The 15,516-nt window shown below is 39.3% G+C and overlaps 1 protein-coding gene across 7 annotated transcripts in view; it reads right to left on the reverse strand.

Moving 5' to 3' along the window:
* Positions 1-1,306: 1,306 nt before the first annotated feature.
* LOC23687811 (CREB-binding protein) overlaps positions 1,307-15,516 on the reverse strand; it is an 80,366-nt gene continuing 66,156 nt past the window's right edge. For all 7 annotated transcript variants that reach the window (XM_021839216.1, XM_021839217.1, XM_021839215.1 and 4 more), the window contains 3 exons: positions 12,372-12,665; positions 12,042-12,314; positions 1,307-11,978 (listed from right to left, as the gene is read on the reverse strand). In XM_021839216.1, coding sequence (XP_021694908.1) covers positions 11,304-11,978; positions 12,042-12,314; positions 12,372-12,665 — 1,242 coding nt within the window. In that variant the 3' untranslated portion in view covers positions 1,307-11,303. The remainder of the gene's footprint in view (positions 11,979-12,041; positions 12,315-12,371; positions 12,666-15,516) is intronic.

Raw genomic sequence — 15,516 nt, forward strand, 5'->3', positions numbered from 1 at the left:
CGATTTCTCCTGGAATAAATTCAAGAACTGCTCCAGAATTTCATGCTGAGATTTCTTTACCAATATCCGCAGAAATACTTTCTGCCATTTTTCAAGGAATGCTTAGAAGAATTTTGGAAATTTTTGATCACTGCAATACTAACATACCTCCAGTAATTTTTACAGGGATTACTCGGTTAACTTTCACAAAGACTATCCCAGGATATTTTACAACCTTTTCATTCATCAATTTCTTTAGTCGTTACTCTGAGAGATCTTTCATAGATTCCTACAGGAGTTCTTCGAACAAAAACAGAAAAAGTTTATTTCAGAGATTTTGAAGAAACTTGTTAAAGGATATTTCCAAGAAACTCTACAAGAAATTGTACACCGATTTTTCCAGGCATTTTCATATGAATTTTATCAAGAGTTCTTCTTTTTGGAATGGTCCAAAAATTCATCCTGAGGATTTTTTAAACTAATTCCTTAATCAATTCAAGCTGGTTTTTTATTTAAATACCTTGGAAATTAGACGGAGTTTCCATTTGAACGTTTGAAAATCCCGTAAAATCCAAGAAAAAAACTTTCAAGAACTCCAGTGTAATCTTGGAAACCTCCGTGGTACAAGGGGAACACGAAAAACAGTGAATTTAAAGACCATTTTGAGAGAAACTTGCACTGAAAAAAAAATTTTAAAGGACTTGCATTAAAATAGTGACCAAGTCTATAAAAAGAGATCTGCTACCAACCGGAACGGAAACGATGCATCGATTACGAATAGTGTGAAGAGATTGGCAGAGAAGAACACAGCACTTGCATTATGCGCGTACAGTGAGATTATCGAAAGGTGGAAGTAGTACTGTGCAAAACACCTGAATTACGCTGAAAACACAGACAGGAGTGGAGAAAATGTTTACGTCCGTTTAACACCCACTTTGAGAAAAGCTAAGGATGCCGTTCGACAGCTCAAGAAACTTACTGAAATGGTGTACAAATCGGACTTCGGCAAATTCCGTGCCAGGGCATTTCTTTCGTTTCCTCTTCAGTGCAAAGGCTCCGCTTTTATATAATTATTTTTTATTTTCAATAGATTTTCTTGTATTTCATTACTTTATACATTCAAATATAGTTTTGTTTTTCCTTTTGGATTTTGTTTACTATTTTCGGGTTTCTCCCATCCTTCCTTCCTTTCGTCTCGGTTTCCCTTTTTTCAATAGCAATAATAGAATTACATGCTTGCATTTTATCCATACTAATAATTAGAATAATAATAATGATAATAATTAATAATAGTATGTTGCCTAGTTTCTTTTACTCATGTTTTCACTTTTTCTTCAGTTTTTTTTTTTTTTCATTTAAATCACTAATCGCTCCATATCCGCTTTTTCCATCCATCTTGTTATTTTGCCTACAGTCAGCGTACAAACTGTATATTACATTCCGCTCTCTCTCTCTGTCTCGCTATCTCTCGATCCGCACTTACGTAAGCCGTTCTTTACATTACCAGTTTTTGCAGTTAAAATAAGATACATTGCGCAGTATTTTTTCACTTTATTCTATTTTACTACACTCAAACAAAAAATGTGTTGATTTTCTTGTTTTTTGCTCTTTTTATTCTTCTAATCATGTTTAGCTTTCCCTATCATCATGATGCGGTGTTTCTTTTTTGTGTGTGTGGGTGTGTATATTCATATGTGAGTGTGAATGCATGAGAGAATGGGTTTTCACGATGCTTCTTCGCTTCCGTTCATCCGTTCTTTGTATGAGTGAGGGAGAGTTCTTTCTTAGCCAGTGATTTAGAATTTCCCCTTGAATAGTTTTTTTTCAGCATCGATCTCTCACGCGCGACATTGATTGGAAACACAGTACAAAACTAACTCGCAAGCACTAGTTGCTGTTTTCATTTTCTTTTACTTTATTAAAGTTTTTTCTTACATTTAAGTCGTATAATAGCTGCGTAAGATGTGTTTTTTGTGGGGTGTGTGAGTGTGTGTGTTTCATATCTCTGGTTCTATACAGACACTTATGCTGGATTTGCCTTAAAAATCTAGAATAAATTAAAGACAAAACATGAACCGTTTTCTTAGTAACTGTTTCACTTACTAGTCAGTTTTCCATCTAATGCTTACTGTAGGTCCTTACTTAAGCCTAGGCGCTTTATACACTGTTTGATCAAGTTTGTTTTAAAAAATATCTCGCTTCGGGGTCGATTCCGCTGGTTTTTCCAATGTAAAAAAGCGGCTTCTTTGCACACAATTGATTAACTACTCTTGGTAATTTAAAACAACGATTTCGCTCGGTGTGGAGTAAAATTGCGTCTTCGCTCAAGATATATTCGCAGAATATTTATATGAGTGTCTGAATCACACCCGCGGTTTACACTGGAGAACGCATAGTCGCCAGTGTGAACGGGACTTAACCCCTCTCTTTACCATCTCACGACCTATTTACCCTATAAAGCATCCGAGGGGTGGGGAAGAACCAATTAAAAACTAATTAAATATATTAATACTTGACGAAGAACCGGTTTGCTTGTCGTTTGGGTGCTTCAAACGATGCGATTGCGATCGGAAAAACTCTTTAAGAGACCGACTCACAACCGACAAATCAACCCAAGCTGAAGAGATCTGCTTCGGGGGGTCCCCCACTGGGACAGCCACTTCCCAGTTTATCTGGGGGGTCCATCCTCCAGTTCAGAACCATCCAGCTTCGTTCCACTCTCTGACCTAGACAGATTGAGATTCGGGCGGAAACTCGGAGAGCTCCGCTTCCTCCAAACAGCTAGAGAGAGAAACATAAATTATGCTACTTATCCCGCGAAATTACCATTCCAATTGGATTCAGTGTACTTTTTTTTTTCTTTTTACTCGAAAAACTAAGAGAGAGATCTCACGAAAAATCAAACTAAACTAACCTATCGAATTACGACAAACTGATTGGGCAACACCGAAAAAGAGGAATTAAACTAAATAATAAAGTTCCAATAGTATACTTTTTTTTTACAAACAACAAGGAAGATTTGGTGAGTTTGAAGAAGAGTTTGGACACTGAACAAAGAGTAGTGAGATAGGACTAAAGCTATTTACACGTACCTAATTATCTGATTGCGGTTTCTTTTTCATTATCATACATTAACTTCAAAGGGGGGGTATTGGGTGACGAAGAAAGGGTGATCTTCCAATTATTGAGGCAATCGGACAACACAGCAGCGCTTCCGAATAAAACACCACCATCAGAGCACAGCCATTCTCGAATATATCTATATATTCTCGGATTCAATCATTACTATTAGGGTCATATTGTTGTGACTTTTATTTTTCTTTTCTTTTCGTTAAATATTACACTTATGTATGCACGAGCGCACGCGTGTGTGGTCGTTTTGCGGAAAGCTGAGGGCTTTTCCCGGTCCATGGTCAATGTTCTGCCTCGTTTACACTTGCAATTTTGACGAGCAACGATGCAAGTGTATTCGGGACCGAACTCTGTCCGAGGATAAAGTTGTTTGTGTATGTGCGTCGAAGAGTAGAGTAGGCGCTGAACATTTCAATCGTTGTGGACAATATTGTAATGGCAGTAGGCTTGGAGTTGTGTCTAGGTGTTTCTCCAGCACAGACATCAAAGCCAATAACTATGAGCACTTGATTGAGTCTAGGATCTTAACAGTTGGAAATTGAGCAGCCGTGGCGCTGATTAATTTCAGAAATCTTGAAGTGACTCGGAAGATATGATCGCTGTGTAGTAGATATATGTTCCATGGTAAAGATTTGAAAAAAATGATAACGAGATATGACTTGTAAATGTTTAGCGTGTCTGGTGCAAATCTTTACCATGGAACATACATCTACTACAATCGAGTCCGAAACACAACTTCGGTTGATTTGGATTGGTTGCTCGGTACGAATTAAGGAAGCAACTGAACAACTCCTATAGTTAGAATCTCCAAATAATTTTGCGTTGGGCTCCAGAAATCAAAAATGCTTAAGCTATCAGTCGTGTTTATTCTGCGGGGCGAATGAGTCGAGACGAGTCGCTCTCACCTCGAGTGACCGTGAGACGACTAATGTTAATCGAATGGAAGCGATGCGACAATTGTCATATCATTCGATTCGTCTCACCTCACACGCCGCTCAGAATGAGCACAATTCTTAAGAAAAAGGCCTGGAAATTAAAGTTCTGACAGATTTCTAAGTAAAATTTTGAAGTAATCCTAAGTGAAAGTTTTTTGAAAGCAGATCGGAAATAGAAGACTATATCTGACCTGACAGTTCAGAAAGCATCATGAGAATAGTTTTGAAAGATTCCTAAGGAACATTATAAAAACTCTCAGGGATAAGTTTCGACAGATTTCTTAGAAAAATTCTAAAAGATTCCTCGTAAAAGTTCTGGAAGATGCCCAACAGAAATACCGCCAGATTTCTTACAGTTGCTTTGCTCCTGGAAAATTTCTTAAAGAAGTACTGAAAGAGGCCCTAAAGAGAAGTTCTGCAAGATCCTAAGATAGGTTCCTACAGATTACCAACGAGACTCCCATCAAGTAGCAGTTTTGGATAATTCTCAGTTAGTTCCGACAGATTTCTATGAGAAGTTCTGAATGAATCTTTAGAAAAATGCTGAAAGATGTTTGATAGAAGATCTGAAAGATGTCTAAGAGAAATTCTGGCCTGACCGATTTCTTAGAGAAGTTCCAATTGATTCTACAGCATAAACCTAAAAAAACCTATTTGAAGCTCTAACAGATTTTTATTAAAAACTCTAGAATAGTTTTGAAAGAGTAATTCTGAAAAATGTCTAGGATAGGTTTTGGCAAATTTCTTCAAGCAGTTCTAAAATATTCCTAATAAAGGTTCTGGTAAATTCTGACACATTTCTTACAGAAAATATTCCTAAAAAGTCCTGAAAAACCTCTAAAACAAGTTCTGGAAGTGTACTGAGAAATGTTCTGAAAGAATCCTAAGAGAAGTTTTGAAGTTGTCAGATTTTTTGAGAAAGATTTGAAATATTCTGAAGAAAAATCTTGCACAATGGTTATGAGCAATTCTGATTGGAAGATTTATATGAGAGGTTCTGAAAGAATCCCTAGAAAGGTTTTATGAAAATCCCAAGAAAAGTTCTGAAAGATTTTAAGAACTATGACAGATTTATAAGTGAAGTTCTGAAATTTTTTTGGCGGATTCCTAAGAAAAGTTGTCTTCTAAAAGAAGTTCCTTAAGCGAGCTTCGGAAAGATTCCCAAACATAATTCTGGAAGATTCATAAGAGAAGTTCTTGAAGTTTTCCAAGAAAAGTTCTGAAAGATTTCCAAGAGAAGTCCTGAAAATATGCTGATAAAAGTCCAAATGAATTTCCAGGACAAACTGTGGCAGATTCCTAAGACAAGGTCTACTAGATTCCCAGAATAAGTTCAGAAATTTGCGTTGGAATATTTCTAAGCGAGCTCCTGACAGATTCCGAAGAAAAGTTCTGGCAGATTTTCCAGAGAAATTCTGAGAGAATCCTAAGAAAAGATCTGAGAGATCTTTTGAAAAATGTTCTGAAATATTTCTAAGAGAAGTTTCTCGGAAGTCAGTTTCTTAAGAAAAATTTTGCGAAATTTCCAAGAGAAGTTCCGAAAGTTCCCAAGTAACCAAATAGCACTATAATTCACCCTACGTGCTAATATAATGCTATTACACAGCTGACACGCCCTATGTTTGCCGTATAATAGCCCTAAAAGGCCAAAAATGCGAATTAGCGAGCTAGTGTTTACTTGGGTTGCCTATGAGAAGTTCAGGAAGATTTCCGAGGGAGCTTCAAAACGATTCCTAAGGGAGATCTGGGAGATCGATTTCTAAGGGAAGTTTTAGAAGCTTCTTAAAAGAAATTCTGAAAAATTCTTACCGGAATTCTTGAAAGATGCCCAAGGTAAGTGCTGAATGATTATTGAAAGTTCTGATAGATTTCTTCGAAAGGTTCTGGAAGATTCCTAAAAAAAGTTCCTGGGAGAAATTATTGTTAAGAGAAGCTTTTTAGAGAAAGTATTGTTAAGAGAAGTTCTCAGAAGAAGCAAGGCAGATTTTCCCGAGAAGTTCTGAAAGATTTCTAAGAAAAGTTCTGAGAGATCTTTCAGAGAAAGTTCTGAAATATTTCTAAGCGATTTTTTTCAGAGACTTATATGAAAATTTCTAACAGATTTCTAAGTGAAGTTCTGCCAGATTTGATTGAGAGCTCTGAAAGAATCCCACGAACAGTTTTGAAAGATTCCCAAGAGTTTTTAGCTTAAGTTCTGAGAGATTTCTTAGAGAAGTTCTGAAATGATTCCAATTAAAGCTCTGGAAAACGCCTATTAGAATTACTGACAGATTTCCTAAAGTAGTTCTGAAAGATTCTTAAAAAAAGATTAACTCAGTAAATAATAAAGTTTCCTAAGACAAGTTCGAACGTATTTCTTGGAAAAGTTTTGAAATAGTCTTAATTCTTTGAAAATCTTGCATAATTCCTATGAGAAAGTCTGATGAGCAGATTCCTATGAGAGGTTTTGAAAGAATCATTGGAAAAGTTCTGTAAAAATTCAACGAGAAGTTATGGAAGATTCCTAAAATAAGTTCTGACAGATTGCCCTGATAACACGTGACAAATTTTTGGCTGATGTTCTGGAAGATAACTGATAAACGTTCAGACTTATTTAAAAGAGAAATTCTGACAGATATCTAAAAAAAAGCCTCGAAAGCTGAATGATTCTTAATGGAATTTTCGAAAGCTTCGTAAAAGAAGTTCTGAAATATTGCTAAAAGATGTCATCACAGAGTTCCATGAAAAGTTTTGGCAGATTTCTACGAGAAGTTATGACAGATTTCTGTGAAGTGAAGTTCGGAAATATTCTTGGCAGATTTCTAACAGAAATTTTGAAAGCTTCTTAGGCGAGGTTTGGAAGATTGTTAACGGCATTTCTGGAAGATACTTAAGAGAAGAGACTAGAGAAAATCTGACTGATTCTTGAGAGAAGTTCCGGAAGATGCCTTAGAGCAGTTCTAGAGGATTCCTAATAGAAGTTCTGGCTAATATAACTGAGAAGTTCTAAAAAGAAGTTCTGTGAGGTCTTTCGAGAGAAAGTTTGGAAGTATTTCTAGAAGAAGTTTTCAGAAATTTCTATGAGAAGCTCTGACAGATCTCTAAGCGAAATTCTGAACGATTCCTGATAGAAGTTCGGAAGTATTTCAAAGAGATATTTTGGCAGATTTCTAAGAGAAGTATTTGAAACTTCTTAAAAGAAGTTCTGAAAGATTCCTAACGGAATTTCCGGAAGATTCCTTAGAGAAGATCTGAATGACTCTCATTAGAAGTTCTGACAGATGTCTCTTGAGAGTTCGGTGAGAAGTTTTGAAAGCTTCTTAAACAAAGTTCGGAAAGATTCCTAACGGGGTTTCCGGAAGATTCATAAGAGAAGTTCTGAAATATTCTCAAGAGAAGTCTTGAAAACATGCTAAGAAAAATCCTAATAAATTCCTAAGCCAAATTCTGACAGATTCCCAAGAAAAGTTCTTCAAGATTCCCAAATAAAATATATGTTTTGAAAGATTTCTAAGGGAGCTCTTAAAATATTTCTACGAGAAGTTATGACAGATTTCTAAGTGAATTTCTGGAATATTTTTTGGCAGATTTCTAAAAGAAGTTTTGAAAGCTTCATAGAAGAGAGAAGTTCTAGAGGATTTCAAAGAAAGCTTCTATACGATTCCTTATAGAAGTTCTGGCAAATTTAACTGAGAAGTTCTAAAACGAAGTTTTGAGAGGTCTTTGAGAGAAGGTTCTGAAATATTTCTAGAAGAAGTTTCCAGAAAAATCTATGAAAAATTTTGACAGATTTCTATTCGAAGTTCTGAAAAATTCAGATGTATTTCATAGAGATATTTTGACAGTTTTCTAAGAGAAATTTTGAAATCTTCTTATTAGAATTTCTGTAGGATTCCTTAGAGAAGTTCTGAATGATTCTCATTAGAAGTTCTCGCAGATGTCTCTGAAGAGTTCTAAAAGAAGTTTTGGAAGCTTCTTAAGCGAAGTTCGGAAAGATTCTTAAGAGAAGTTTCGAAAACATGCTAAGAAAAGTCCCGATAAATTTCCAAGAGAAATTCAGACAGATTCCCAAGAATAGTTCAGAAATGTGTTTTGGAAAATTTCTAAGGGAGCCCCTGAAAGATTCCGAAAATAAGTTCTGTCAGATTTTCCAGAGAAGTTCTGAAAGATTCCTAAGAAAAGTTCTTCGAAATCTTTGAGACAAAGTTGTGAAATATTTCTAGGAGAAGGTATCAGAAATTTCTGTGGAAGTTCTGACAAATGTTCTCAAAGATGTGAAAGTGTCTCAAGAAAGAAGTGGAGTTCTCAAATATTCTTGATAGAAGTTTAGAACTGTTTCTGAGAGATATTTTGACAGACTTCTAAAAGAATTCTGAAAGATTCCTAACGGAATATCCGGAACATTGCTGAGAGAAGTTCTAAATGAGAAAAGTTCTGAAAGATTCCTGATAAAAGTTCAAAAGTATGTCTAAGAAATATATTGACAGATTTCTAAAAGAAGTTTTGGAAACTTCTTAAGAGTAGTTCTCAAAGATTCCTAACGGAATTTCCGAAAGATTCCTGAGAGAAGTTTTAAATGTTTCTTATTAGAAGATATTACAGATACAGATTTTTCGAAAAGTTCTGGAGGAATTCAAAGAAAAGTTCTGAAAGATTCATGATAAAAGTTCAGAAGTATTTCTAAGAGATATTTTGACAGATTTCTGAAAAAAAAGTTTAGGATGCTTCTTAAAAGAAGATCTAAATGATTTTTATTAGAAGATCTGTCAGATTTTCCAGAAAAGTTCGGGAAGATTCCAAGGAGAGGTTCTGAAAGATTAATAGGAAAAGTTCTGATAGATTCCTGATAGAAGTTCAGAAAGGTTTCTGAGAGATATTTTGACAGATTTCTGAAAGAAGTTTTGGAAGCTTCTTGAAAAAAGTTCTGAAAGATTCCTAACGGAATTTCCGGAAAATTGCTGAGTAAAATTTTAAATTATTCTTATTAGGAGATCTGACAGATTTTTTTGAAAAGTTCTGGTAGATTTAAAGGAAACGATCTGAAAGATTCCTAGGAAAAGTTCTGAAAGATTCCTGATAGAAGTCCAAAAGTATTTATAAGAAATAATTTGATAGATTTCAAAAAAAAAGTATAGGATGCTTCTTAGAAGAAGTTCTAAATGATTTTTATTAGAAGATCTGACAGGTTTTTCTGAAAAGTTCTGGAAGATTACAAAGAAAAGATCTGGAAGATTCCTGATAGAAGATAATTTGACAGATTTCTAAAAGAAGTTCTCAAAGATTCCTAACGAAATGTCCGGAAGATTCCTGAGAGAAGTTCTCAATGATTCTCATTATGAAATCTCGTAGTTCTATCTTGTAATAAGAGCAGAATTTCGCTTGTCCGGCAGTTTATCGGAGCCATTCAATGAGCCCAATCCGATTTACTCGAATCGACATGAATGGAAGACTCTATGCTAATTTGGGAACCTTTGAGCTACAAAACGACTTTTTAACACAAATGAACGGTCAAAGAGCTACGCCAAAATCGTCAATCCGAAAAAAGCGTAGATTATACCTACTTAAAAAAAAACAATACAGACGCAATTTGTGGACTATAAAACCTTGATAAAACCTCATTTGCCGTTGACAGAAGCAGTCGAATCCAGCGGCTTATCTTGTAAAGCGAGTAGAAATTCGAGGTTGTTTTTTGAAGTCATTCAACAAACAGGAGCTATCAACTCGTTTGGTTTGACTGCTATCCTGTAAAATTGGCAAAATTATCTGAGAAGCAAATCTTTAACCTACGGAACGATTTGTATGTAGAAATGAGAACTGAAATAATCTCATCTTTCCGAAAATTACACGGTGAACAAATTACTAGCAGATCAAAAGATCATATTGCATGAAACTGTCAAAAATTGTCAGAAACTATAACCAAATACTGTCCCAAAATCATTTCAGACGCAATTTATGCATAATAAAACCTTGATAAAACCTATTTTTTCAACACCTCATACACAAACAACTTCAAATCGTAGAACACCTCCTTTCAATCGAGAAGATCCCCTTCCCTCGTCACACCCAAACCCCATTTTTCAACAGAAAAAAAATATCACTTTTGCACCGACTTGGTGTCGTCCTGATTCCTGATTGTTCAAACCACAACAGAACCTAGTGTCCCGCCGGGTGCGGTGGCATACACAGCAACAACAAAACAAAACCAATACTAAAGTACTGCTTCTATACACTTTCTACACAGCTATAGGCTTGCTTGCTAGTTTCCTTTGCTTTGCTTAAATCGGTTTTATCCTAAAAGAATTCCACTCACACATTTCCTCGGCGCGGTTTACCTATACTGCACTGTCGGATCATCTATAATCTCTCCGCATAGAAGGGGGGGTATCGGCACAATTTCTATTTACAAACGCACGCCGCGCAAGTGCTCACACTTCCCATTCCGGTGCGCTACTGCATTGAGAAGAGTTGGTTTTTCCGGTTCAATTTTTTTTTCGATTTTATTTGATCATAATTTTCTTCGCTGCGCTTTATCCTTCTTTTATTTTTTGTTACAAATTCTAACCTAACCTAGTAGCGTGAGGGGCGGGGACAGGGGGTGCGATATATAGATAGGGGTAGCTGATGCCCTAACTGAAATAGAAGGGAACAAACAGAAAAAAAAACGATGATTTGCTCTGCGCGCCCACGAAATGTACAATACATTTTACACCACACAGTCAACATTCACTACTAAACTTACTTTGCTACTAACTTGCTAACCTATTGTACAGCACAATAGACAAACGCACCAACTCTATCGCTCTCTCGTTTTCTCTCCTCATAATTTTAATAATGATAATAATAGGCTTTTTTGCTTCTTTTTTTTGTCTGTGGCAGAATTTGATTCTTCACTTTTTTTTCGTTTTTTTTGTCTCAAGGGAGAGGAAAATAAATACCGGTTTCTCTGTGTGTGTTTGTGTGGGGATTTGCATCCTCCTGTTTTGCTGCTAAAAATTAAGCATACTTTTCCACGATTAGTATGGTTTCTCATTATATTGTAACTTACTTTTCTGTTTTTTTTTTTGGATTTAAAGATTTTCTGTTTTCGTATTTACACATTCATTTTATACATCTTAGCAAAGTTTGTTACTTTTGTCGATGCCACCCACACGCTGCTACTGTTGCTGCTTGTTACTGATTGTGAGTGTTTGTGTGTGAGTGTGGTAAAAGGTAATAAGGCTGCGGTCGAGCTTTCTAGGGCCCTTGCTGATGTTGTTGTTGCTAGTACAGGAAATACTACTACAACTGCTCGACGAATTTGGATAGCTGATCCTGTGCGGTCAGTGGGCTGGTATCGTTGGGGCCTCCGGCGCCCGGTCCTCCCATTTGGTTGGGATCGCCTGGGCCACCGGCACCGCCTCCGGGACCGACGCCAACCGGTGACTGGTGCGGGTGCATATGATTGTGCATTTCACCACCGGGACCGGCCGGCGCTGGCGAATGGGAAGGCAAATGGTGTGGTGATGGTTGTGCCCTGGGGGACGCCGAAGGTTGTGCCCTCGGGGATGGAACTGCCCGGGGAGATGGTTGCGGTTGAGGAGATCGGATTGGTGGCGGTGATCGTACGGTTTGCATCAGTTGCTGTTGCATCGTATGCTGTGGAGTTGGAGGACCCATCACTTGGCCACCGGGACCCTGCTGGAGTTGTTGGGAGAGAACGTTAACGCCTACTCCACCTCCTTGTTGGCCGGGATTTGGTTTCAGTCCTTGCTGCATGTACTGCTGCTGGTCGGGGAACATTCCACCTTGGCCGTATCCGCCGACGCCCATTTGCTGCTGCGGTCGAGGCCTTTGCTGATACGGAGGAGCGGGTTGCATATTGCCACCACCCATCGCCAGCTGTCGCTGCAGCATCATTTGCTGTTGCTGTTGTTGCTGCTGCTGTTGCTGTTTGTACCATATTTGCTGTTGGATCTGGGAGTAATTTGGTTTATAACCAATACCTTGGGAGGAATCGCCATGAGAGAGGGCACTTACCGGTAACTGCATCTGCGGGTTGCCGCCTCCGGGTTTACCGCCGCCGGCCATGCCCTGGACACCGCCCTGCATGCGATTCGGTCCCATTGGGCCACCGGCCGCAGCCGGATTGTATGGCATTCCACCGGGTCCTTGTCCAGGGCCACCTTGCTGCTGGCCTTGGACTCCTCCGGCACCCGCATGCTGCATTACGTTGTGAGGTTGTTGCTGTTGTTGCTGCTGCTGTTGCTGTTGGGACATTCCACCCTGGTTCTGGTTCTGCTGGTTCTGGGCCTGTAACGAGCCGAGTTAGTTCCATCGAATCTTCGACCCCTTTCAATCGTTACTTACCATTTGCTGCCGCTGCTTGATAAACGCTGCCATCAGTTGCGGGTTGGCTTTCAGTATCGAGAGCAACTGTTGCTGCTGTTCTGGTCCGGCCTGCGGGTTCTTGAGCGTGGCCATCAGCTGGGCTATGGCCGCCTTCGGTTGATTCGTCGGAAGCTGCGAAGGTTGTCCCTGCTGCTGGCCGACCTGCTGCGGATTGGCAACCATTCCACCGGGGCCCTGTATACAGACACCACCGGGTCCGGGTCGCATTCCACCCATCATTTGGTTGCCACCAACGCCGGCTCCCATCATGCCCTGGAATTGAGAAAGTTGAAGAAATGATCAGCTTATAATGATTTGACAACAAGGATTTTTCTGAGAATTTTGGAATTTTTGCTGGAAATCTGTATCCTATGATTACAGTAATTGTGGAATTATAAAGTTCCTAACATTTTCAAGCTTCCAGTACTGAGAATTTGATGAAATAGTGGTAGAATTTTGTGAGCTTCTTCTGTTAATTAAAAAACAACATGTTGAACTCCGATGATGGATATGGAATTCTTAGTATTTCTGTTGTATTCTCGTTATTTCCTGGTAGTATCCCTGGAATTCTTAGAAATAAAAATAAATTCTCACAATAGTGGTTGAATTAAGGTTATTTTTTCATGTTTACATTCAAACATTCAAAGGTTCATACTATAATTAAAGATTTTCTCTGAAATCCCAAGGGATCAAAAGTTTACAAGAATTTCAAAGATTCGAACCAGAACCAGTTTGCAGGAATCTCACTGAAATCTCGGTGCTGTAGAGTCCGTCGTGCGCAAACGATATCGGTATGTGCAAACCGCAAGACAACCGACGGAAGATTTTATATCATTTGCCTGTCGAATCAACAAAAACTGTGGTGAGTTCGAACTGAGCAAAATGTCAGAAGAGCAATTTAAATGCTCAATGTTTGTTTGAGGTCTTGAGTCGGAAGGAGACGGAGAAGTGCGAACGAGATTTCTGTCGAATATAGAAGAGCGAATGAACGTCACGCTCGAACAGCTTTCGGAAGATTGCCGGCGATTGCTGTGTCTGAAGCACGATACGGCAATGATCGAAACACCAGAAGAAGAAGCAGTTCAACAAGTATCCACCGAAGCCAGGCGACCGATCCACCGGAGCAGAAGTGAAACGGACGAAAAACGGATCAGCAATCCCTTGCTGGTGCTGTGGAGCAATGCACTTCTACCGAGACTGTTCGTACAAGCAGCACAAATGCAACAAATGTGGCCTCACCGGACATCGCGAAGAGTATTGCTCGAGTGCTAAGAAGAGTACAAAACCATCAGGATTCAAACGGAAATACCAACCTGGAGCCTTCTCAGCCAAAACAGTGTTTCTTGGTAAATACCGTTAACGAAAAACGTTGTTTCGTTCAAGCCCAAATCAATGGAGTGGATGTGAGCCTTTAGTTGAACACTGGGTTCGACATCAGCATCGTGGCAAAGCGAACGTGGGAGAAAATTGGCAAGCCGCCAAAACTACTAGCTACGGAACAAGCCGCAACAGCCTCTGGTGATCCACTGGAGCTGCTTTTCAAGTTTGAAAGTGCCATAACTATCAACGGAGAGCAGCGGCAAGCCCATTTCTACGTGGTACATAAATCTCTCCATCTGGCCGGAATCGACATTCTGGATGCTTTCGGGTTGTGGTCGGTACCCATCAACACCTTCTGCAACAATATCACCAGTCCCTGCATAGATTCCCTCAAGGCTGTATTTCCAGCAGTATACAGAGACGAATAAGGGCTGTGCAACAAAACGAAGATAAAGCTGGAGCTCAAGCCATGAGCGGTTCCGGTATTCCGCCCAAAACGTCCCGTGGCATACGCCATGTACAATGCGGTGGATGAACAGCTTCACAGGCTTGAACGAGCCAACATCATTTCACCGGTTGATTTTTCAAATTGGGCGGCCCCAATCGTAGTTGTTCCCAAGGTCCGTATATGCGGAGATTATTTGACCGGCCTCAACGATGGCTTACAGCCGCACCAATATCCCCTGCCTTTACCGGAAGACATTTTCGCCAAGTTGGCCAATTGCACCGTATTCAGTAAAATCAACCTGTCTGAAGCCTTCCTTCAGGTTGAAGTTGATGAAGGCAGTCGGGATCTACTCACGATTAACACTCACCGGGAATTGTACCGCTATAACCGCTTACCGGCAGAAGTGAAAACAGCACCGGGCGCATTCCAACAATTAATTGATACCATGCTTGCCGGTCTTCCTTGCACTTCTGGTTACCTTGTAGTAACCGTAGTTGTAGGCGGAAAAGATGCACGGAATCTGCAAGCTGTTTTGGTCCGAAGTCAAGAGTATGGCTTTACGGTCCGTCCGGAAAAGTGTACTTTCACGCAACTGTAAATCAAGTACCTCAGCTTCATGCTCGACCGCCAGGGACTTCGACCAGATCCGGCGAAGATTCAAGCTATCACCGAAATGGCTCCTCCAACCGACGTCTCTGGTGTTCGCTCGAATGAGATCGCTTCGTTATCCTTTTCACGAACTTCTGAAGGCTGGTGCAAAGTTTCGTTGGCCACCAAAATGCCAGCAGGCATTCACGAGGTTCAAAGAGATTTTATCATGCGTTTTGCTTCTTACTCATTAGGCAGCGTCCATTTATTACGTAACGCTAAAATTGGAAATTTTTGACCCCCTCCCCCCCCCCTCCGTAACGCTTTTTGTATGAAAATTTTTAAATTTTTGTAAGGGTCGTAACGCTTGAGCCTACTCCCCCCCTCCCCCTAGAGCGTTACGTAATTTGTGGATGCCGCCTTACAACCCGAGCCTTCCCATCCTTGTATCAGCACATGCGTCGTCTGTTGGTGTTGGTGCCACAATAGGGTCCTAAAGCCCTGTCCCAATTTTAGTATCAAACGCTTAAGTTTAGGGCAGAAACATATGTTTACTCAATTTTTAAATGGTTTTCATTGGTTTAAGTACAAAAAAAACATTTTCTTATGATTTTTGAGATTTTGTCACACCCCTTGGTTTAAACTCAAATTTTGGGTATATTTTGTTTTCCGTGTCCCTTCCAAAATGTCAGATAGGAACTACCCCAGTGTTAAAACTATAAGCCCTGTGGAATTTTTGTCGAAAAAGTGAATGTCAAACATGATCGC

The sequence above is a fragment of the Aedes aegypti genome, chromosome 1, assembly GCF_002204515.2.
Source record: "Aedes aegypti strain LVP_AGWG chromosome 1, AaegL5.0 Primary Assembly, whole genome shotgun sequence".
NCBI lineage: Eukaryota > Metazoa > Arthropoda > Insecta > Diptera > Culicidae > Aedes > Aedes aegypti.